General features: G+C 41.6%; 2 protein-coding genes across 6 annotated transcripts in view; both read right to left on the bottom strand.

Annotated features, from left to right (window-relative positions):
- Nucleotides 1-24687, bottom strand: part of Pura (Puratrophin-1-like) — a 55086-nt gene that overhangs the window by 13797 nt on the left and 16602 nt on the right. For all 5 annotated transcript variants that reach the window (XM_036816441.3, XM_036816443.3, XM_036816442.3 and 2 more), the window contains 6 exons: nt 13740-13863; nt 12294-13004; nt 9408-9491; nt 8903-9026; nt 3998-4301; nt 2585-3241 (listed from right to left, as the gene is read on the bottom strand). In XM_036816441.3, coding sequence (XP_036672336.3) covers nt 2585-3241; nt 3998-4301; nt 8903-9026; nt 9408-9491; nt 12294-13004; nt 13740-13863 — 2004 coding nt within the window. The remainder of the gene's footprint in view (nt 1-2584; nt 3242-3997; nt 4302-8902; nt 9027-9407; nt 9492-12293; nt 13005-13739; nt 13864-24687) is intronic.
- Nucleotides 1259-2276, bottom strand: LOC108006860 (histone H2A.V-like). The gene has a single exon (XM_036816446.3). It carries the CDS (start codon nt 1924-1926, stop codon nt 1498-1500), a length of 429 nt encoding a protein of 142 aa, XP_036672341.3. The 5' UTR covers nt 1927-2276; the 3' UTR covers nt 1259-1497.

The following is a 24687-nucleotide window of genomic DNA, read 5'->3' as shown; positions in this document are numbered from 1 at the left end:
AATTTCCTGGATCGAAGGGCTTTTCTTCACAATAGTTATTCAGAACTGCACTTGAAATTAAATCGAATCCCTTTTTTCTCTGTGTATTAGCTGCGTGTTGTGCATTTGCAATTTGACATACTTTTGTTAACCAGCAACTGCAACTGCAGCAGTAGCAAATGGAAAAGCAAAAGCAAAAGCAAAGGCAGCATCTTGCCGCAGCATCAACAATCATAATAATAATGGCAAAACTTAATAGTGGCGCGAAAGTATGACGAATATGTAAACTGCAGCTAATCCCGCAACAAATGATTGCGATTAATCAGCGGAATTGCATTAGCCGGGCCAAAAGGAGTCGCCCCAATGGGCGTAACTCCAACTGTCACAGTCGCTGATTAAGCGAGATTCCCAGTGGAAGATACGAAGACGAGTTGTGGGTGCGTGCGCGTGCAATTATGCGCATGGCGCGCACGGTAGCCCAGGGCATGCAATATGAAACATGCGAATGCCGAATGGGAGATCCCTTTCCTCGAACCCAAACCCAGGCCAAAAACTCATTAACAAGTCAATTAAAAGGCCAGGAAGTGGCCGATGGCAGATGCTCCTCCACTGCCATCCACCTGGATGGGTTACCTACGCTTATCTAACGACTCCATTTGGTCGCTGACTGGCAGCTTCATCTCTCAATCCCAATCTGCCGACCGATCCTGAAACTAATGCGAAAGCGCTCCGAGGAGCGGACACTAAGCGGATGCGCGTAATAAATTAATAAAGTCCGCATTAAGCGCAATGCATATTCAATTAACAATGTCAGTGCGCCGCGTATCTTGCAGATACATTCGGCATTCAGCATTCGGCATTTGCAGTCACATTCGCTGCATTTCGCTGCGCCTGCCGCATTTCCTGTCAGCATAAAAAAAGAAAACAAATCGGAGGCCTCAGCTCATTATAGCTGCGAGGCCACAAAGTTGCCGGGAGAAACCCATTTTATGGATATTGTAAATCGTTCGGCGAACCTAGGGAATAGAGCCATCAACAGATGGAACTGTATCTAGCAGATGATTGTTTTATAAGATCTTAGCTTTTGTGGGTTTTACGCGGTTAAAACTTTAAAATGATAATACATTTTTATAACTATTTATGATATTCGAATTTTTTCTACAAAAATGTTTTTTTTTTTGTTTTTAGTGGCCTAGTAAAACAATTTAAAATAACAAAGGCATGAATCCCTAATTATCCTCTAACATATCTTTAAAGGCAAAATTTTTACAAAAAATATTTGGCCAATTTTCTTGTGTTCTTTATATTTTTTAACATTTAACGGAACTTAACAAACAATTTAAAACATAATAGAACTTGGAGACAAGCTGAATAATCGATATTTGTTTGACATTGATAATGTTTTTTGTGTTAGTTCTTTGGTTTAGTTTATGTTTTACAACTCAGTGTGCTTTCTTGAATGTTATAGACATCCGCGATAGGGTTTCCAATATTTTAGTAATCATTTGCTTTTCATTTTTAATACGTCTGCGACTGGGTGTTTTCGCCCGTTCCCTGTGGATCCTTCACCTTCTCATCCTTATTTCCGCTCAGGGCTTTATGTATATAGGGGACGACTCCGCCGCCGGCAATGGTGCCTCTGACCAGGGTGTCCAACTCCATATCTCTGCGAATGGCGAGCTGCAAGTGGCGCGGCGTGATGCACTTTACTTTGCAATTCTCCGCGACGTCGCCGGCCAACTCCAGGATCTCGGCGTTCAGGTACTCCAAAACGGCGGCGGTGATCACGGATGCAGTGGCTCCGATCCGAATGCGGGTTGTGTTCCGTTTCTTGAGGTAACGGTGGATCCGACCCACGGGAAACTGGAGACCAGCGCGCTTCGACTGCGTCACCTTCGTCTTCCTATTGGCCCTTGGAGCCGCGGACTCTCCTTTTTCGCGAGCCATTTCTGTTTTACCGAATTTTATACCGATCACTAAGTTTGTTTCAGTTTCGAAGGGATTGCTTATCGGGACTCGACTGATCGAATCTTGAAATGTTTTCGGGGGAGATGAGATTTATTTTTAACCGACTACTGAGATTTTTATCAACTCTCGTTACAAACAATTTTTATACAAAACCTTTAGTTTAGAGAAACCTATTTTATACCGAACTTTATACCGATCACTAAGTTTGTTTCAGTTTCGAAGGGATTGCGTTTTTGGGACTCGACTGATCGAATCTTGAAATGTTTTCGGGGGAGATGAGATTTATTTTGAACCGACTACTGAGATTTTTATCAACCCTCGTCACAAAAAATTTTTATACAAATCCTTCAGTTTGGAGAAACCTATTTTATACTAATCGCTTGAAATGTTTTCAAAGGAGTTTAGATTATTTTTAAAGAACTAATGTGATTTTTAGTTTTAGTCCTCACAAAGATATAAAAATCCTCCGTTTGGGAGAACTCAGATATACATATATAATAAAGGAATTAAGAAAATCCTGTATTATATTATTAGATCTAAGTAAGACATTTCCCATTCTCATTTTCCCTAAAATGTCCCCCTTTCAGTTCCCATTTTCCCAATTATATAGTATTTAATTTTATAATAGTTGACTTACCTCACTGATCTCATCCTCGAGGGCCCGCTGTCTGGTCAGTTGCCTGAGTCGCTCCCTGCGCTGCTCCGTCAGCTGTTCCAGTCGCTGGGCCGCCCGGTCCACCTCGTTGAAGAGGAGCGTCACCTTGCGCAGCTTGCAGGCGGCATCCACGTTGAGGAATGCCCCCGATTGGGCCGATGACGTCATCCGCGGCGATGATGGAGGGGAAGGGGCAGAGGTGATGGCCCTGGCCAAGTCCTGAAGCCTGGCCAATTGGCCAGCACCCATCTTGCGGAGACTGTGGAGCTGGGAGTCCATCAGCGCACGACTGAGGGCGCGATGCTGGCCATAAAGCTGGCGGCGCGTGGGCAATCCCTGGAGATCGGCGGCGCGTATTTCGCTGAGGGCACTCACCAGCCGACCGCCGGCCGTCGAGCACTGGCGCTGGAAGGCCTCCAGTTGGGCGAAAAACTCCCGCCACTTGGTGGCATCGTGATGCCGCTGGCCAATCCCGGCCAGCGCGGCCAGGGCGGGCACGGAGGGCAGCAGTCCAGCGGGCAGCTGCGATGGCGCAACACTTGTCGTGACTTGGTCCACGCTAATGAATTTAACCAAATCCACTGGCGATGGCGATGGCGATGGTGATGACGATGGCGATGGCGACGACGACGGCGGCTCCTGTTTTTTTTGTTTTGGGGTCAGAGTCAGAGCAGAGAGAAACAGCGGATTCGTTGTCATTAGTGGACAAGTTCTGCTTTTAAAGCCCGGCCGGTCATGTCGGGGCGGGTTAATTGGCTGGGGATCAGACTCGCGGGAGCTCGGGTCGGGGCGTTAGCCCACTGCCTGGCCTTTCGATCCCACCCTCTGACAGAGGCACAGAGAAAAATGTTTACTATTTGCTATTAATATTTTGATTTTGAAATAATTATTATCTGAATAAATCATATTTTGCGGGCATTAACAAATTATTGAATTGTATTGTATTGTATTACGGATATTTGAATCATGGATCAAAAAGAATTAATATTTCTTATTTTTGTTTTAAGATTTAAGATACTTTTTAATAAAATTTTTATGGTTTACAGATCAACAGGAACTGAATTTAAAGACAAGTATTTTGAAAAATGATCTGTAGTACATGCTTATCAAATATTAAAATCAAACTGTGATGGTCAGTTAGGCCCTGCTTTAAAGGATGTTAGTAAAGTAAGACATTATGTATTTCAATGATAAGAAAAATGAAATAAAGGTACATTTATAATTTTTTTATGGGAATTTATAAAGTGTTGGAAAAAAATGTTGAATTATATGAACTTATTAGGAATGTTTCATTACTGAATATTTTTGGCCTATGGTCATATCTTAATTTTTTCTGTGTGCTCCTTTGTGCAACCTGAAAGGTCAGACTGCCTAAACTCTAAACTCAAAACTCACCGGGTGATCACTGTTATTGTTCTGCTGCCGCTGCTTCTGCTGCTGCTGCTCGTTGCACAATTGCAGCAGACTCGAATCGGAACAAACGGCCAAAATTTCACAATTGCCAATTTGCTTGGCCAAGAGCCGAAGACTTTGGCAAATTAAGTCGATTACGCATAAATGTTGAGACTTCTCGATGGCAATTAAAATGGTAAATGTCTGTTGGGCGGGTTGTTGTTTCTGCTGTTGCTGCTCGGTGCTTTTATGGCCATTGATTGTGGCCGTCGTTCCGGGTGTTGCCAGGGTGGAGAAGGGGCAGGAGCTGCAAGAGCAATGGAAAACGAGCCATGAGTTGTGGTCCAAAGTGGCCGAGAAGGTGCACGGTCAAGTCGCATAAATAACATCAAAAGTGTTTGCTGGCTGTCGATCAGAGGTGGGCAAACCCAATCGATCGGGGAACTAGTTCAATATAATTAATATAAATAATCTTTAAAGCCTAAACGTTTGATAAGGAAAATAATATCTCGTTTGTGTCAATTAAAATCTATGTCTTGAAATCCAACTAGGTGTATTTTAGGTGTCTTAAAATTAAATAAAAATAAAATACTTAATAAAGGAAACGTAGATAATTCTTTTTATATTTTAAAATAAATAGATGTGTACATATTTTAAGGAAATCTCTAATATTGTAAGAATAGTTTTTCTTAAGGAGGTACACAAAAGCAAATATTCAACTCAGGAACTCATTTATATTTTATTGCAAATACTATCAAGCTTTAATTACTTGGTTTAATCACTCAATTCAGCATCTAATCATGTAATTATCTTTATAGCAAAGACTTTTTTTTTGCAGTTTCCAAGTTCTCTTCATTTATTATTTCCCCTTAAAACAGAACACCTTATTAGAATTGTTAAGTTTAATGTAGCCTCAGGCTATAATTTTCTAATAAATCATTATAATCCCGCCGAGCATTTCCCGCCTGATTCTGCCAGCGAAATAATCGCTCTTTTCTCCCGCAGATTCCCAGGCTTCCATGTGAACTGGTTCGCATGTGGGCCGCCCAGCTCCGAGAAATAAAAATATAAAAAAACACATAGTGCTTGGGCGGATTGGGTGGTGGTGTCCGTTTGGGGAGCAGAACACACCGACTTGGCTACGCCCAAAACAAGTTCACTTTAATTGGCAATAAGCGGCCTCTGCACTTGGACTCGGCTCTCGACCAGATGAAGCACTTTACCTTTCGGTAACTCAGCGGGGAGAAATCACGTAACTATGACAAGTTGGTAGCCACTTTTAATCAGCGTAAATAAAATTGAAAATTGCTGCTAATGGCAGCTGGTGGGCACTAACAGAAGCCAAGTGCCGTGTGTCCTAACACTTTGGCCAAAGTTTGCACAGCCGCTTGGAAATTCTTGGGCGGCCAAGTGAGGCTAACTGTAAACGCATGCCAGGCCGGGTTCTCGGTTCTTAAGTTCTCGATTCTCACAAGCTTCTCAATTGGCAGTCTGAGCCACAAGTCCACCCCCAGGTTGTTTTCCAGATGCAGTTGCTCTTCGCGTTGCAGTTGCAAATTGCACGCAATGCTCACGGGGCCGAGATCCGCTGATGTGGCGTGTTTCTGCGGAGTCTTTGGGTCCAAGACCGCGGCCTAATGATGCCCCACAGTGCGCACAGGCTATAAAGAACGCCTGGCATTTCAATTCCGCGGTAGCCTATATACACGCTCGGAAAAGGCAGCCGCCAGCTGATCTTTGGAATTTTATCACGTCGAGGTGGAAAGTACCCTAACTTAAACTGGTTAACTGGCTGAGGAGTATTAAAACTACGTTCCTCTCTTAAAACGAATATTTCATCTTTACTTTCGACAACAAAGATATAATTCTGAAGTTATTAGAGTTACGTCTACTCAAAGTATTCCCATAAAGTCCTATTTAATCAAAAAGTAATAACTAAAATAATTATATTCCTTCATAATATATATAAAATGCCTTATACTTGATTTTATTTCAGTATATCTACTTATAAAAGTAATATATAATAGTTTGATGGATTGTAAAAGGTATATTTCACAAAAAAAACTTGCACTATAGTGTTTTTTTTGGGTTGGACATTATCAACTCAAATGTAGATTTTATTTAAATTGAAAATAATCTGATAAAACCCACATACCTAATTTTCAACCCATTTTTGCGAGCCTATTTTGTGGTTCACCTGAGATACTTTAACCCCGTTTAAACCCAAGCACGGGCGATTATAATTAAAAACCTCAGATGATTTCAAATGCATTTTGGTTTTGGGGACAGCCGCGCATGCTCTCTCCGTCGATTTTGTAGGGCAAGACGCATTAAAATATGAGCACAATCCTAGGTCGAGCGTGTGTAACCCGAGCTTTTCTTTTATATCCGTATTATGCGCGGGCATGCATATTTATACCCCAAGTGGGTACCTTTCGCAGCCGAAGATTCCGAGAAGTGCAGCCCGCCAAACAGTGTCCATAAAAACAAATTTAATTGCAAGCTGTCACACACACGATGGAGGGAGTTGTGGATTGGCATCGTAGATGGGCTTTGAGCTGTGGCTTTTTTCGGAGTCAGATAGTCAGGGAGTCAGGGAGTCGGAGTTGGAGTTGGAGTCCGAGGTCAGACCTCTGGCCCAGACAAATGATGTAAGCTGCGGATAAGCCAAGTGGCCATGTTGACACTGACGCAGTGGTGAAAACTAAGCGAAGAGCCAGCCAACATCTAATATTTGCCATCCATCTGGCTGACATTCCGAATTGGACGGGCAGCTAATGAATACCTTACACATGTCGGCAAACAAACGCAAATAATGTCAATGGTCTGGCAGATCCAACTCGTCATGAGTCAGGTCAAAAAAGAAGAGAAAAAAAAAAGAAAAGCACTGGACTGGATGGATTCGGATTCGGATGAGTCGACTAGATGGGATGCTGATAATGATGATGATGATGAGGCGGCTACAGCAGATGTGCCAGTTTTCAGCTGCTGGCACTGCCAATGTTTGTCAAAGACTTTTCTACACGATCTGGCCGCGTTTTTACCAATTGGCATTGAAGCAATTAACATCAGCATGCAGCTGGATTTCCAACTGACTCTCTGGCCAAAACTGGAACGGGAATCGCACTGCCATCGCTTAGAACTCTAAGTGGCCGCCAGATACGAGATACGAGTGTTCCCCTCTGTCGATTTAGATTTCACAGATCTCTGATATTTCCAGGAATCGTGTGGCAGTTGGAACTTGGAACCTGGAACCGGGAACCTTTTGCGGAGAACAGCAACAACCATTGCGGAAAAATAAAAGTTCACATCATAAATTTTAAAGTGTCACGAATCTGTCTGGAAAAAAATCATTCATATGCCTGCAGTTATAGCTCCCTCTCACTCCCTCCTCAAAGGGAAGCCGCACACAGTCCCTCGAAAGACGTGCCCGCAAAAGCCAGCCCCACAAACATTGGCAGCCAGCCTGAGTGGAATTCTAATTTACACTAAGCAGCAGGGCAAATGGCCTGTTTGGCGGAGTTTATTGGGGTTTTACAGACCTTTTCCCATGACCTTTGGGATGGACCGCTAAGTGGGGAGCTCGTTAATACACTTTTAAAGCACGGTGTGGCTAGAATTTATTTTCAGACTTTTATGAATGGTCTTTCCTCACACAGTTCATAAAGTTCTCATCCGATAATTCTGTTTTCTATCAGAGTAGGATCTTGATAAAAAATCTCAAATGGGATTTTCCTTATTATTATTATATTGCTTCTCTATTACATTATCCTTAAATCTAGACTAATATCCTGTGATAACCCCCTTTGCACTTGACCCTGTTGTACAAACACTCACTCGAGCTTACCGAATTCCCCCAACTTAATTGTTTACTCAATAAAACCCCCATTCACCCGAAGATCTAGGGCAGATAGCCAACCCTGCTGGACAGTGTTTATCGACTTTTAGCCCAGACTTTTGTTCTATTTTCTAAGGCAAAGTTCCCGGCTCACAATGCAAGTGCTGTTCGATGTTGCCGTTGTTTCTTCTGTTCTGTTCTGCTGCTGCTGCATGTTTCCTTTTAGCCAAAGTGGCAAATTGACTGACGTGCATTCGGGCCAAAACGAAACGAAGCGAAACTCTCGGGGGCGTGGGGAAGTGGTGTTGGGGGCCCCGACTTAAAGGCTTAAATGCAGCTCCGCATCGTTCCCAGCGCCATTTGGCTGACTGGCTGACTGGCTGGCGCATTTGCATATCGGCTCGTAAATATGGATGGGCCGACGGGTCTCCCGGGTCTGCGAGTCTATGAACTTATTGCCAGACAAATTGAAATGCCTGATTCGGCTGCAGATGCTGATTCTGGGGATTCTGGGGGGAATGGGTAATAGTACTCGTACTGGTTTTGGTTCTGGCTCTGCGATTGCCTACAGCTGCTCGTTGAGCCCATTCCCATGCGTTACTTTGACACTAAACCGATGAGGCTGATTCTAATTCTGATTCAGATATGGAAATTGAGATATGCACACGGGGAAAAAGTTCTGTACTACATAGCATCAAAGTACCTATACTTTTCCTTTTGATAAGTCTATAATATCTATAATATATCCCTATATTATATCCTTTTTCCAATATATATATAATAGGTTTCCAGGAGTACCTACAAAATGAAATCCTTTATCAGTTCAGTAAGGAACAGTGTGGAATAGTGATCTATATAGGGTTGTCTTTAAATTCTACTTAGTCTGTTGGTATCAGAAATGTTTTCGGATCTCTTAACTTCAAAGAGATTACCACATGTGTAAAAGAAGTTTTAAGTTCCCTTGTTGGTATACCAACAATATGACCTATTTAGCTTTGGAAAAATACCCCATTCTTGACCGACTTCTGTGGTATTTGTTCTCAGTGCAGCCCAGTAGATCCCCCACTCACCTTCGCTCGGGAATTGTGCTGTAGTAGAGGAGCAGCGTGGCCAGCTCGTAGCAATTGAGGCCGGCGGACGCCACACAGGCCGCGTCCACGCTCACAAGTGGGTCGCCTTGGAGGGTGCGTGTGCCTGGAAAAGGAGTTGGAGAAGGAGATCATGGTTAGCAGATGGGTTATAAAAGATCTCGAGATGTGGGAAATCGCACTGCGACGCGGTCTCAATTGGTACGCCCTGGGTGGCCACTTCGCCTTCGATAATGTGCGAAAAAGCGTGTGCACATTAATTGAAAAGCGCCAACTTTATGCATTTCCCCAACCGCTTTTCGCCAAACACCAGGAAAATTGCCAGAGGCAAATTGCCTGGCGGGGCGTTACAAAAGCAATTCCAATTTATAAGCAAATTTTTTTCGGATTTCGGTTCAGTGAAAGTCTAGAATTAGATGAGATCGGGCCTGGGGCGCGGCGAAAATGGAAAGTTTGTCACCTATGTCCACCACTGATGGATGCTCACCTGGTAAATAGACGCCGCTGGTCAGCAGTTTCTCAGGCAGCTCGCCAATCGAGCTGGGCGGCAGTAGTTCCGTCTCGCAGGTCTCTGCAGAGAGAAAAAAATCATAGCGACATTAAAAGATATTGAATACGAAGTAGTTTACTTATTAAATAACTAACTGATAATATAAAATACATTTCCCAAACATTTCTATAGTATCTAGAGAGGTTTTAAAACATGATTACTTCGGTTTTTAGCTGTTTTTTGATGTCTTAAACAAGGAAAATATGTTATTGCAACATTGACCATTTCTCAATAAGGTTGAGTTTTTTGAAATCTTTATTAAATCTCTGTTAATCCTTTGAAAAATAATAAAATTTTTGCATTAAATCCCTATCCCATTTTTTAACCACCCACTAAATTCAAATTAATACATAAAAATACCGTCATTCTATATTTTAGTTGCTGACATTTTTCCAAGTGTTGAATTAGTTACCAGAAAAGACTTGCGAAAACTCACACGAAAATAAAGAGCACATAGAGGGGGGCTACAGATATGGGTTAATTGTATTTTAAACGCTGGACGGAACCTTGAAAACTGGTCCAGGATCTGCACCATTTGCATAATAATGTCATTTGATTAATTTCGAGCTGCCGAACGGCCCACACCAGCTCTCTATCTCTGGGAAGGGGCGTGGTCGTCGCCGACTTGGCTACGGTGCCCCAAAAACTAGTTCGTCATAAATTGTTCGCCTGCCCCGGGCACTTTCGCATGCGACAAATATTTCCCAATGATAAATGCGACACATTTCAGCGTCTCGGGAAATTCTGCACTCGTCGCAGTGAACTCCGGCCACCTGTTGCCGCTTTTCCAATGGTTCCATTGGCTCCAATGGCAGGGAGCCAAAAACGAATGCGACCCGCTGCATTGTAATTCAATAGCCCGACCACAATAGCCCCCGCACTTGCCAGCTGATTTATGCCCGCTTGCAAATTGCACCCACACCCAGCCCAGATCGCAGTTGAACGCATTCCAGGGAACAGTGGCAAGATTTGGACGAAAAGTGACTCCAAAAGGGGTTCTTTTACAACGCTTAACCAACTGTTCATCTCAATTTTTGGGGAATATTTAGGGAATATTTTTTAAATAATGTGTTTAAGTTCAATACAGATCCAAAATTTACAAAGAAATATAATATATTAGTTGTATTTTTAAGATAACCATATACAAAGTTGAAATAAAAATGTAATACAAATTCAACATCTAAAATATAACAAAATGTTGGAATTGGACTATTTTCATTTAAGCTATAATTGTAAAAACTTCGCAAATGGTTATGACAACATAAACTTAGAATAAAATATTAAAAGTCTACTAATGTTGTTAGGGTGTAGAACCTGTTTTTTCTAGGTTGCTAGATATCCTTAAAAAAAATCCAGTCAGTCAAGCATTAGCAAGGGTCATAAAACTTTAAGTCTTACGACTCTGTGACCTAAAATCACAGCCAATGTAAAACCAAAGAATGTAGAAAAACCAAATGGTTTACGTACTTTATAGATACTTTAATTGAGTCATTAAAATAGCTCCTATATATATATATTTAACAACCAAATCAAAAAAGTTTCCCTCACTTCTGGTTGCCATTTCGAACCACTGTGCCTTTACACCGGCATTGCTTTGGTTTCTCATTTAATTTTCATATTTTAGGCTTTGACAAATTAAAAGGCATTTGCACCGTTGTGGCTGCCACAGAGACAACGATATTTTGCGGCTAACCACGTCTCGCCGGATGCCGTGGGTTGTCGATGTTAATGGCTAATGGCCAAAACCACTGCTGCCGGCGGACCTCCTCCTCTCAATGGAGCATTTTGAAGGGGCATTTTCAGCCGCCAATAAAGAACGGCTTTTAAGATTTCTCACAAATAAATGGGTACAGATAGAACTGGCAATTTTCGAGCATTGCCAACTTAATTGAGTGTGCTTTTGGCATTTAATGGATTGTGTTGTCATGGCATTACGTTTTCGGTAAACTGTTAATTAATCATGTGGCATAAGCGAAAATGACATGACATCTCCTGAAGACATTCCAAAGACGCATCCAAACCGAATGGAATGCCTTAGATCAAAATGAAATATCATCCAGATAGCGAAGAAATAAGTCAAAATTTCACTCTCTCATACTTTCGCTAGAATTCAGGCCACAAAACCGCGTTTATCTCTGGGCAATCTTTGGCGATTAATTGATTTAAATGTTGGCCAGCGTTTATGAAAAGCAAATATATCAAATTAGCGCCAAAGCTAAGCGCTATCAAAGCGTTCCATTAAAAACCCCACCCCCTAAAAACATCGACTTCAAAGCGCCGTTCGAAATGAACGCAAATTTGACTCCAGTTTGGGTTTAACCGACTTTTGGCTGCGGGGCGTTTAATTGAATAGTTGGGGCTCACAGATTTGCATACGATGCAGGCCACGGAGCTAAAACAAATAAGACAAATCACGCCCAGAAATTGCGATAAGCAAGCCACGAACTGGTCGCTCTGTTGCAACTGTTGCAAGGTACACGTGGAAAAATTCAGATGAATTTTATACGGAAGGTGAACAACTCTTTCTAGTTGATATACAGAAAAAAACCACCGGATTGGTTGATGGGATAGGATTATGGTTGATTACTGAACAACGATTTAGGGATATCTACGCATTTTCTAGGACACTCATAACAAACCAACAAATATCTTATGAATTTCCTAAGACTTTTAAATTATTATTAAATTAAGCCCACTATTCCAATTTTCTCTGTGTATTAATAGCGCAACAAAATACCGACCGATATCAGGAGCAATTTCTGCATCCTGCGGCTATCGGTGCGCATGCGTAATGCGATATTACGTATACGCTGCGTGGCTTACCCAGACTGTGGTGTTTCCCCGGTCCGATGCTATCGCTGGGCTCCTCATCGCTGTCGATGTGCGGAAATGAGTTGCCCAGGCAAAAGAGGGGCAGGGCCGGCGAGGTTGAGGCACCACTCGCCTCGTTGCCACCGCCTTGGCTCCTCTTCTTGGCCGCCTCTGAGTTGCTGGTCAGGAGCTCCTCGCCGGCACTCGAGTTGGAGCTGGAACTGGAGCTGCTGCTCCTGTCGCTCACATTACTGTTCCCAGACGAGGTGGAGTTCATGCTGTCCTGCCGGTTGGTCAGACGCCTCAGCATGTAGCGGCTGTTAAACAGTTTGTTTTTGGTAATCAAATCGCTGCGTCGCAATGCGCACTTGGGTGATCCCAATCCCACCAGGCTGTGGTTATTATTGTTGGCCTCATCGAGGGCATCCTCCCCAGATCCATGATGATGATGCATCGGCATCTGCAGCTCGTTCAGCGAAACACGCTCAATGCTGCGCTCCACACTAACCAGCAGATTCTGCAGCAGTTGCGGCAACTCGCCGCAATCCGAAGCCATCAGTGCCGCCGCTGCCGTGGACATTTCCAGCTGGAGCACGCTCAGGGGCAACTGGCCGGGATTCTCGTGGTCGATGCAGTGGCTCTGGACGCTCTCCTCCTTGCGGGACGAGCGCCAAACAGCATAGAGGCGCGGTGTGCAGTCCGCGTCGCCTTCTGCCGAAGATTCTAAAAGTTTGGAAAGAACAGGAGAGATTAGTTAGGATGCACAAACTATTATTAATCTAAACACAAATAGGTATTGCAGAAATACTACTTAAACCCTCCCTTGCAAACGCATTAAATTCCTACTCATTTCATATTTGATTAAATTCCAATGAAGGTTTCTTAATCAATAACACGAAAGGTCAATTGGCTTGCATTTTCGTTTTACGACTGAGGTCACCCATAAAAAAGTTATTACTCATAAACATATTAGGTTTGAAATGCCAATAAAAAGTTATACGCATTATGATTTTTTTATTTGTCTATGATTTATTACGCATACGTTTTTAGCCAGTTTCTTTAGGGGGAAAACTCAGGTACTATAAAATTCTTATGATGTTCTAAAAAAAGTTATAATAACTGAAGTAACTAATTTAAAATTGATTGTATTTAATTAAATCATTAGAAACGAGTGTATTAAAGTATCTGTGTACATTGTGCAATGAACTTAAATAAGTCTTGGCAAGACTTGATAATCTGTACCAAGATAAATACCTAGAAAACCTTGTATCCCCACCATTCCATTCTAGACCCATTTAAATTGATCCAGCATGCCCTAGACGGCCGTAAGTGATCGATTATTTTGATTAAGGGGTAGTGGCTGTGCTCGTGTGCCTCCCTGCCATAATCATAGTCATAGGAAGGGCCAGGCCAGACCCGACCAGACCAGATCCCCCCGATCCCGGTCGACCCACTTACCCAATTTGATGCAGAGATACAGCTCCGCCGGGCGAAGTGCGTGCGCGATCTCAGCGTCGCTCAGCTGCAAGACCAGCGCTCCATTGGATGTTGCCAAAGGCCAGCCGGGATGCCATAACCAGGACTGCAAGACGATAAGCGGAATGGGTGTAAGTATAAGTGCCCGATTGCAGATTGAGTAACGAAATCATTTGCAAATTTTTATTATTACTGCGATTACATGTTCGGCCAGAAATTGTGCAGGCCACAACACCCGCAAGTGTTAAGCTGCGGAAAGGAAACCGAAACCGATGCCAAAACCGAAAACGATAAAGAAACCAAAGCCTCAACTAAATCCAAAACCAAAACCGAAAACCTAGGCTCCCAATGGCTGGAAAGCGCATTAAAAATGGCCCAGACTGTCCGACGTCAGACGTCAGAGAGCCGGGATATTTGGATATTTGGAGGCCTGAATGTTCGAGGTCTCCCCCATGTTTGTCCGCCAGTTGGCCATATCGGAGATGGCGAGTGTGGCAACTTTTTGGCCGCCCCAGTACCCCAAGTGCACAGGAAAAAGATTGGGTGGATGTCTAGTTTAACCATTTAAACACTGGCTTTAACTCATAGAAGTTCTGTGTGCCTAAACGTGGATTTAAAAAAAATTGCATTGGTTTTTTCGAATAATACAAATTTAATATGTGAAACTAGACAGGTAAATTAATTATAAATAAATGGCAAATTATATTACAGGCGAATATGGAAATTTAATTGTTTCAAATTAAAACTAAACCTTAGGAGCTCAGAATTTGTCATGTTTGGTATCTCCATTTTAAAGACCAACATTGAAAAGTAAACGTAAAATTATTGTTCAAGATTATATCATTATCATTGTTACCAATACTAAAATCACTCGTTATGTTCACTTGTCAAGATTTAAAAGTTTATTTTTAAAATTTTGAAAAGTTATAATATTTTACAGACTTTTTAGCATTTATCTTCTAGATGGTATAAGAGTTCTTTGATTGACATACACATTTTCTTATTTTTTTTTTATGTGTATACCCAAAAAGACCAGAAAAAAAACGGAAAACGGCACCGCCTGGCGATGGCGATGGAAAATTATAGATAAATCATGCAAGTCAAACTTTTGGCAATTTTTGCTAATTTTTGGTTATTACCCTCAGCGTTTGTGCCAAACTGAAAAGACTGAAAAGCAGAAAGCCCAACGCAGATTTCACCCCTACGGGAACGTGAAATCGAATTTGAGTCCCGCGACTGCAAAATTCCCAAAAAAATAAAAATAAAGCCAAAGAGAGAGCTCCTAGAGATCCGAGTTAAAGCCCGATCCTTTGGTCAGCTATTAATTGTTGCAATGCGAAAATGTTTCTTCACATTGTTGCTAATTTGCCAGTTGCTCAGATTTTTGAAGCATTTGATTTTCGCTTTGTTTTCGTTTCGCTCTTTTGGAAAATCAGACAGGGAAAAAAAGGTGCGCACTGGCTTGATTTATAGCGCCTTTTGACTCAACACAAAAACTTGGATATTTTATTGGTAACAAAGCGATCGCTGTTGTTGTTTTTATTTTATTGCACATGCCACCCAGCCAGGAGGGAAAGAGAGAGCGATAGAGGGGGAAAAGAGAGAGACGCGAACATAAATCAATTGTTGTCGCTCTAGAGGAGGTATTCAATGGGGGGTTACGGGTTTTTCGGCGGCCTTCCAGGGGCTTCAAGGGGTTCCAGGGGCTGAAGACGGCCGCCGATCGAAATCCATTCAAACAGAAAATGATCAATTTTGTCATTTGATCAAAGCCGCAGCAACGATCGCAACGAATCGTTTACAATCGATTGAACAAAATGATCATCGCCGATCAACCGAACCACACAACGACAACAACGCAACCACTTCCTCCGCTCTATAGCAGTCTCTTTCGCCCCTTTGCCGTCTCACTCTGTCTGATATTTCGGACCTGCACTAAAAAAAATTGAAATATTTTATACCTTTAAGCCCTTAACTTCGCCCTAGGTCCTTAAAATGTCAGCTTAAAGGTATCCAGTTAGGATCAACTAATATTTTAAAAAGTTACCTAGATTATCCCTTTGGTTCCATATGTCTTTAGACAAGATTTGGTGATTTTGAACTAGTATGTTAAAGTAACAAGGTAAATGTTTAAAGTCATTAAGGCTTTTGTTTCAAAAGTGTTTATAACGTAGAAGAAGAAGTATGACCATAAAGCGTTCCGGATTTAGTATAATTATTCAATATAGGTTTCGTCAAATAAATGTTTCAGACTTTTGGAAGGGAGTTCTAATTTTTAAATATTTTTTTATATCATTGATTATTCTGTTGTTTTTTTTCCTGTGTGATTCAGGGAGGTATCGTTGTATAAGCCCCTGTCGCCACATGCTAAAATAATGATTTTCGTAACATTTTCTGCATGATTGCTCGCAGCCCCGGCTCCATGCCAAGTTCCAAGTTCCATGTTCCATTGGCGGTGCCGGTGCCTTCGCCATCTCCATCGCTGATCCGATCTGTTCCGATCGGATCCAAACCAATCCAATCCCATCCGAGGGGGTTCTAAATCATTGGAAGCGTTTCAGTTTCGTCGTCATTGACCCAAATGCGCGCGTCGCTCGGACGCCGCTGTCATTGTCATCGATGTTGTTGTACTGTAATTTTAGTTTTTTAGTTGGTTTTGGTTTTGTTTTTGATGGTGTCGCCTACACTGAACATTGAACCAACCCTCTCTTCGCGGCAGCAGTGTCATATAATGTTTGATTTGATGTCCAAAGACAAGTTGAACCATTGAAATTCTTATGCATAGAACAACTTTGAAGGACAGCTGGTGGTCGAGTACTATTAGTCTGTCGTAATTCTAAATTCTTAAATCACCACATCCATCAACTTTTTTACAAAGTAATGTATGTTGTCTTTTTAAATGTTGAATCATTTTGTATAATATTTGAAGTGACCGTTTAAAATCTAAAGTCTAAGAAATGTTTGGTTATGAATACTTCTAGATATACCAACAAGTATGTGGGCTATAATCAAAGTTTTTTCTATAAAAACATTTCAGAAATTTAGCGGCCCTGTTCCTTCTCAGAACTATAGACACAAAAAGCTGAAACCAAGGGTATTTCACCACAAAGATGCAAAAGTATCTTTTTTGTTCTGGGACTTGGGTTGTTTTCAATTTGTTGCGGGGCGACAAATTTCCGTTCCATTGGCGGCTTTCGGCTTTCGAGTGCCTGGCCATAAATCTGCGGGCAGATTTTGTCGAGGATTTGTCTGAGTCCTGGCCCCGGATCCGAGCATATATCATTTCATCATTGTTTGTGTGTGTTTCGTTTTTTTCGTATTTTTTGCCCATTCCCACGCCTTTGATGTTGAAAACTAAATTACCCACCGGCAGCCGCAAAACGAAGCGAAATGAAACAAAAACCCATCAACAGGCGGCAAAGTCAGCGGATCGACAGACCGTATATATGAGTAATCAAGCCGACATGCCCGGCATTAGCATATATGCAGATATAAACATATCTGTATCTGGATATGTGTACAATGTTCATATATAGTATATATGAATGGATGGTGTGTGGCCAAAGAAACCAAGTATGAATGGCCATGTCCCGGCGTGTGGCGCCCAGCCTATGGCAATTATTCAATGCGGGTGCAGTCGTACACGGATTTGGATTTTGGACTCCGCCGGGGGTTTGTTGTATCTCTGGATATCCGAAGAACCAGGGACCACCTTCGGTGCCAGCGAAATTACGCATGCACAGGGCGTTGCACAAAAATAAAATAAAATAAAATGAAGTAAAATAAAATAAAGCCAGCGACACACTCATCGACACGTTCACATGCACTTGGCTTGTTTTCTCAACAAATTGTGGGGTAAAAATGTGCGCTGCTGGGGCTCAGATTTCGGGGTATTGCCAATTTTTGGTTTCACATATTTCTCCTAATTTCTCAGCTCGAGCCTTAATTAATTTGTTGGCTGAAAAGGGCCACACCTGGTCAAAAGCGCCGCCAGCGATGGATAATTATGATGTGTAAGCGGCGGCCTCGGCCCTTTTTTATTTCCCATTTTATTTTGGGTGTCTATGATTTTTTGCTGGCGATTCCGTTACTTTTGGCCAAATTGTGTGTGATGGCCAACAATTGATATTCGGCATTTTGTTATTTAATTTTTAATTTGCCGCTGTGGGTTGAGCAAAGAGGCGGAATTTCATTAGTGAGCGAAAAATGGCTTTGAAGTTGAATAACAAACTTCTTTGACGGGAGGAACATTGCGAAGATTATGTAAAGCCCCTAAGCAATTTGATATATTAATAGCGATAAATAAACTTTCTTTGCGTTTATCTGAGTTGATAAATAAACATTCAGCGAGGAAATAAATAGGCCATAAATCATCTGGTAAAGCTGTTAAAAATTTAATTTGAGTGCTTATTAGTTTTCGAATTATTTATACGATCGTTTCGAAAAGTTATATTACAGCTATTAAAGTTGTCAATTGTTGTTAATAAAATTGAAATTTATAATAACACTTTGTTTCGCTTTTTATAATTTATTGTGCTAAGGTGCTTTATTATTTAACTGCATTCTTTGGATAAAATCATGAAACAAAAGATTTCCCCAACCAGAAATAATCTCTATGGCTCTAATTGTTTACTATAGAAGTTTATCGCTTTGCTGCCCCAAAATTGGGACCATAAAAATCACTGATCTTTTACTTTTTTGAATAGAATAGCTGGCTATTTTTGCCACTTCCTATTTGGCTGTTCCAATTGATTTCCTGCTCCACATGTTTCCCGTGCATCAATTACCATGCCCAATATTCCCGATTGTCTATTAATAGGCGTGTTATTTTGCACTCCCTCCCACCAAGCACTTTTTTTCTTTCGAAATTTTTCTGCAAGCTTTGAACTCTTACATCAACAAAGCGATTCACTTTATATTTATTGCCGTCAACGTCACATTTCCGCTTGATCTGGCGCGGAATGGCCATCAACGGAACGTCATTGGCACCACCGACATTTGCAGTGGGATCCACAATGCACCACCATCCCAACAACAACAACAACAACATCACATCCATATCCATGAACACATCCATGACCACGTCCCTGTAGATGCCACATTTGATTCGGATCACTCCGGCCACACCTACAAATTGTTTGTGCTCCCCCATAGTGTGTGCATGTGTGACGCGGGGGCGGAGGAGAACCGCTATATACTTTTAAATATATAATATACACGGAGAGAAATGGGCTATTGATTCAGCTTAAAGTGGATTTTATAAGAATATCAAATAAGTGAATGGGTACTTAGTACGACGATAATATCAAACTAAGATTTATGATAATATCATGGTAATGAATGGTAAGTTTAAGTATAGAACAAGATATTATATATGTGATATTATAAACACTTGTACAAGCGATGTTCAGTGATCACATATCAAATTGTTGATGATAAAATTATAAGCTGTAAACTTCAGAATGATTTAAAAATATTGATTTTTTAAACACTGATAGTATATATTTAGTTGAAATATATTTAATTTTAAATTTCTTTCGGAATTTGTAATACGTTAGCATAGAACTCAGTTTCTCATATACCGTTCTACCTCTAGATCCCTGGAGATCTCTGTAGTTATGGAAGATTGACTTTTCTTTCCAGTGCTCCATATATGCACCGCTTGTGTGGGGCAGATTTTTCGCAATGCCGGGAGATGTGGCACCGGGAGTGAGACGAAAATAGATCAGGTCTAGGCTGTCATGGTAGCTGCACGGTCGGAATGCCACGGCAGCAGTGTTCTTGGAAGCCCCACACTGCCCCAGTGAGTGTTTCTGCAAATTGTTGTTTGCATTTCGGTGCAACGATCGGGGTAGCGAATTATTTCGTCTGTGGATGCAGGAAGTTGCTGCTTACATTGGCCCTCGATGGGGTGTTGAAATGGCATCGGGAATGGGAATCTGAATCCGAATCTGAGTCTCCAATGGATGGGGATCGAATGGGATCGGATGCACAGGCTGCTGTCGCATTTATGGTTTCATATGAAGGGTCTGAGATAACAAAGCCCGTTTCGATATTGTGGCAACTTCAGAGGCAGGCTGCTGAGGCAGGCACAAAACTGTTGCAAGTTGCTGGTCCGCCGTTGCCCGCTGCAAGTTGTGCTGTTACATCAGCACAAGACTCTCTCAATTACGAGTGCAATTGGCGGGGCACGAGTAACAAGTAACAGCAAAAACCGGTACCAGCAGGCAGAGGTTCTTCTGGGGCTCACTGCTCCAATCAACCACTTTCAGTTCACAGCTGATCATGAACTTCGGCTAAATCAGCTGAAAACGAGTTTTTATGGCATAATAACCAAACGACCGGGGAAGAAGTTAAGGCCCCAGCTCAGCTCCACAACAATGATGACGATCTGATCTGCTGTCTGTGTTTGCTCAACCGCTTTTCCAGCTCGGACTGGGACTTCGACTGGTACTTGGACTTGGACTTGGACTGGGTAATTTAAAAAGTTGTTAGCCACATCAATTCCAAAACGGCCGTAAACTTGTTAATGCAACCCAGCCGGCCCGAAAACGCATTAAAACACCAATAACCGAAGCGTTGTGAACGATAGAATCGCTATCGAAGGGTCTCGGACATTCTGCTCTCGAACAGATTGTATTGGCCAATAAGGAAGTACGGGAAACGAGTAGCACAAATATTTGCTTTTTTCCCGCTGATTGTTTTTCGGGGGAAAATTCTGGGAAATATATTCTAAGTTGCGACCACGAAGCGTAATTCCTTGGAAAGCCGCGCAAAGAAAAACTCAACGAACTAAGGACAACTGCAGCGACAACAACACGGCGAGGCAAATCGAAATAAACTTTATGCACGTAAAATTTTAATGAGCACAGCACGAAGTCAATTTCAATGCTAATCCGGCGGCCAAAAGCCAGACGATGGACAAATGGACAAATGGACAAGCGGACTTTTGACCAGGAGTTTAGGGGGACCACCGAGTTGATGTTGCTGCTGTCGCTGTTGCTAGTTGCTGGTTGCTTGTTGCTTGTTGCAGTTGCTGTTGCCGTTGTTGCACATGTGCCCTAAAGCCACAAATCACGAAGGTGGCGCGATCTGACATCCTACTCACAACGGAGGCCCTCAGGCAAGGTGTCGCTAACACTATGTAACCAACGAGGGGATTATCCCAGCTCCTGCTCGGAACAAGGGAGCCATAAAAAATAGTCATAAAGTTGGAGTATTTCCGCAGCAATTTTTGTAGCCATATGTGGCATATCAGCAAAGGAGTTTAGGGTATGGGCAAAGGGTTAGGCAGATTACAAGAAACAGTAAAGCTTTCTAAAATGGCTCTTTAGGGCTTACAAAAAACTTTTATCGTTTAAAATTCGTGTTGTAATTAACTTTAATAAATAAATGAAAAATTCTTTAACCTTTTTTTAACCTATTTTATTCAAAAGGTAGTACTTAATTAGGCATCTTGAGAAAAAATTAAGTTACCACTGACAATATGTTTCTTAATATCTTTTTTATCAATGTCCTAATATGGAGTCAATAAAACCCTTTATGATAATTATTAGTCATTAATTAAACTTCTTGATAAAGAATTGGGAACAGGAACCCCCTTTTATGAAGTTTTTATAACTCTTTGAGAGTTCATATCTCTGGCTATCTTATAACGTTTGTGAAGATTGATCAGTTACCAGAAACCAGCTGACTAGTGTAAACAGAGAGTTACGCTTGAACTTGACAAATGCCCAAATAACGTGATGCCGAAACAAATCCTGGAGGTGAACCTGAACCGGGAGGTAATTTATTATTGAACCATTTATTAGAGCGTGTCGTTGTCGTGGTCGTGGCTCTTTGGCCGTATGGCCATTGCAGTTGGAGTTGGAGCATTTTGTGGCCAAGTCCGCACAATTGTCGCTAGGGCTTGTCAGTCATTCATGGGATGATTTGACGGCTTCGTTTGTTCGCTGCACAATTTATAGGTAACTATTTGCTTTGCCCGGAGCGTTTCTGGCATTTGAAGCAGCCGATTCCCACCGACTACAGGGGATTGGGAATGGGGATGGTAGTGGGAATGGGACTGGGACTGGGACTGGGATTGGGTACTGGATGGGACGCCTTTGTCTTGGTCTACCTGTTGGCATTGCAGGAAGCGTTCACCTCCACGCACACAGCAATAGAGACATGCTCATAATGAGGATAATCACGATGGCGATGATGACACAAAAGACAAAGCTAAAAGCAAACAAATAAGCAAACAGCAGACAGAAGACAGCGATACACAAAAAATAAAGGAACAAAAGTATCCATATATGCATGAGTGTTTCTGTGAGCGCCGCGGATTCGGATTCGGTGTCTGCCACTTGACGTGCCTGCCCCATACCCATCCCCAGCCCCATTCCCCGCCCCTATATGGTTCCAATCCCAATCCCTATCCCTGCTCAGATCCCAATCCCCAGCAAAACCAAGACAAGCCAAGCCAAACCGCGACTCATCGCTGGCCTGCGGCTTTTGTGCTGGGTTAATTACTAAGCGAGTCACACGCGCTTGAATTATTCAAGGCTATCTTCTGGATGCATTCGTATCTATTGCCAGCTGCGCTGAGATACAAAAGCCTGGCGATGCACAGAACAAATTTTTGCGATTCAAGGTTTTTATTTAATAAGTTGTGCGTATCATTCACCCCACAAATGTTTTAAAAATATAACAAAGATATATCAGTAAAAGTATATACTATAAACTGGGAAGACTTTCTGATTTTTCCAAATATTATTTATAAAGCTCTTAGAAACGTGAAAAATATGTTTAAAAAATTTCGCAAATTAATTCAAACTTTAAATTAGTACTAACAAAAAGAACAAATTTAAACATTTTTGTCTGTGTTTCAGGGGTTCATCCCAGAGAAGTTCAAACCTCATCTGAAGACCTGTGGATCGCAATGAACACGCGTCTTGTAACTCAATCTGTTGGTTTGCTAGTGGGGGGAACTTGGAGGGGCAAGGCATTTGGCTTTGTTTTGTTCGGGGCGACAGCATTTATGACTAAGTATTTTATAATGAAGTGGCAAATGTGTAGCTGCGGAGTTGTCCGGCTAAATAATTGTTAACATTACACTGCAGATTGCTTGCATTTTTTTCACCCGAGCAGGGGGAATATGGATGGCCAGACATACCGAGGAATTCATATACACCATGGTATCTATGGCGAAAAACTATCTTTGTTTGTAAGTACCACCCAGAGGGGATTTTATGACAGCTTTATAAAGATAAGTTTCTAGGCAGGGCTCACCAGAATTAAGTAATTAAAGGGCTGTAAAATAAACATACAACAGCTTTAAAGACTCCTAAAGTGAAACAAATCATCACTATATCGCTTACCCTAAATTCTTAGAAAGAAAAGAAAACTGTCCTGTGAAAACAACAACATATTTGCATTTCCTTTGGGTATTTCAAATAGCACTTATGGAAAATGCTTCTTGCCAATCAATATATTTTATTTTCAAGTCTTATGTGGCTCTTCCTAAAATTACCTATCTAACTAATTACGAATTTACCTCAATGATATTACATTACTTATTTCTTCTGACTTATTTGGCCGTTTAATAATACTATGCCCACAATATACTTTTCTTTATAATAGAGCTCTACCCAGAATCGGTTCTCTAACTCCCGGGTCTTGGGCTCATTGACCCATCAAGCGTTATCTTTACGCCATGCCACATATTTCTCTCAAAATAATGGGAAAACTGTGCACATTTTGCTGCATATTAATGAACCCATAGCGGGCATTTTATTTCGAATGTTTGCTCATTGGCGAGTCCAGTCACATATCATCCATATCCTGAACAGCGACTTCCTCGGCGATCGTGTGCCTATATGTTTATATATATAGACAGTCGGTTCGAATGGCGAATGCACTCACATGAAGGCAAATACAGAGAGACAAACAGGCGGAGTGAGTGAATTTTACAAGTTATTTTATGCAAGCCATAAATATGCACTTTACACTTTGCACATTTCCCCCGTAACTCCACTCCTCGAACGTCTAATTCCCCCGTTTGTCTTTCGCTGGGCGGGCAAAAACAAACCGCAAATGCCTTGGCCAGATGCTCTTAGTTAGACCAACACAAATACTATATCCAGCCATTCAGACATTCAGACACCCAGACACATGGCAGACGCCATGGTCTTCGGACTACGGACCATGGAAAACCATGGAACACCATGGACTACGGACTCCAAAGTTGAAGTCCATGAGTGGCGGCCCCCAGAGCCTGCATACAAATTATGTACAAACATGTTTTCAGAAATGTTCAATTCATTATCGCTAACAAATGCCGATCATGTTGTGTTCAACACAGTTCAAAGCACTTTTCTGCAAATTATTGCACAGATCTGCCGCTGGATTGATGGCCCGTTTCAAATGCAACTCGGAAGCACAGCCACTCACTTCATAGGCTCTTTTTACCCCGACTTTTTACTCTTGGCGCTGCTCTCCTAATCGTAATTGCTGTTCGGCTAAGTGATATGCCGTGTTCCGAGATTCTCAATTACACGGCAAGAAATGTTCTGATTTAATGAAGGCAGCTGGATTAAATGAATGCAGGAAAAGAACTGAGAATGGCTAATAGAAAATCTTAAGCACTGAGAAGGCTTTATAAATAAATAACTTCACTCAAAAAATAAACCATATACGAGATTTTACTTTATAACAAAAATATATATATATAGAGAGTTTCTGCTTTATAAAAAAATTTTGGATAAACAAAAAATTCTCTTTGAAAAAAGTTTATATTTCATAATAATTAAAACTAAACTGTAAAATGTCTTAGGAATGCCCAATTAATAAAATTTTCCTGATATAGGTACTAGTATACTTAATATTCATGGTTGCAAATAAGCTTTAGTATTGGAACTGATAGTATCTGTCAATCTGTTTTTAAGCT

The sequence above is a fragment of the Drosophila suzukii genome, chromosome 3 (genome assembly GCF_043229965.1).
Source record: "Drosophila suzukii chromosome 3, CBGP_Dsuzu_IsoJpt1.0, whole genome shotgun sequence".
In the NCBI taxonomy this organism is placed as follows: Eukaryota; Metazoa; Arthropoda; class Insecta; order Diptera; family Drosophilidae; genus Drosophila; species Drosophila suzukii.
The sequence above is the reverse complement of the archived record's forward strand: the minus strand, read 5'-3'. Positions and strand labels throughout refer to the sequence as shown.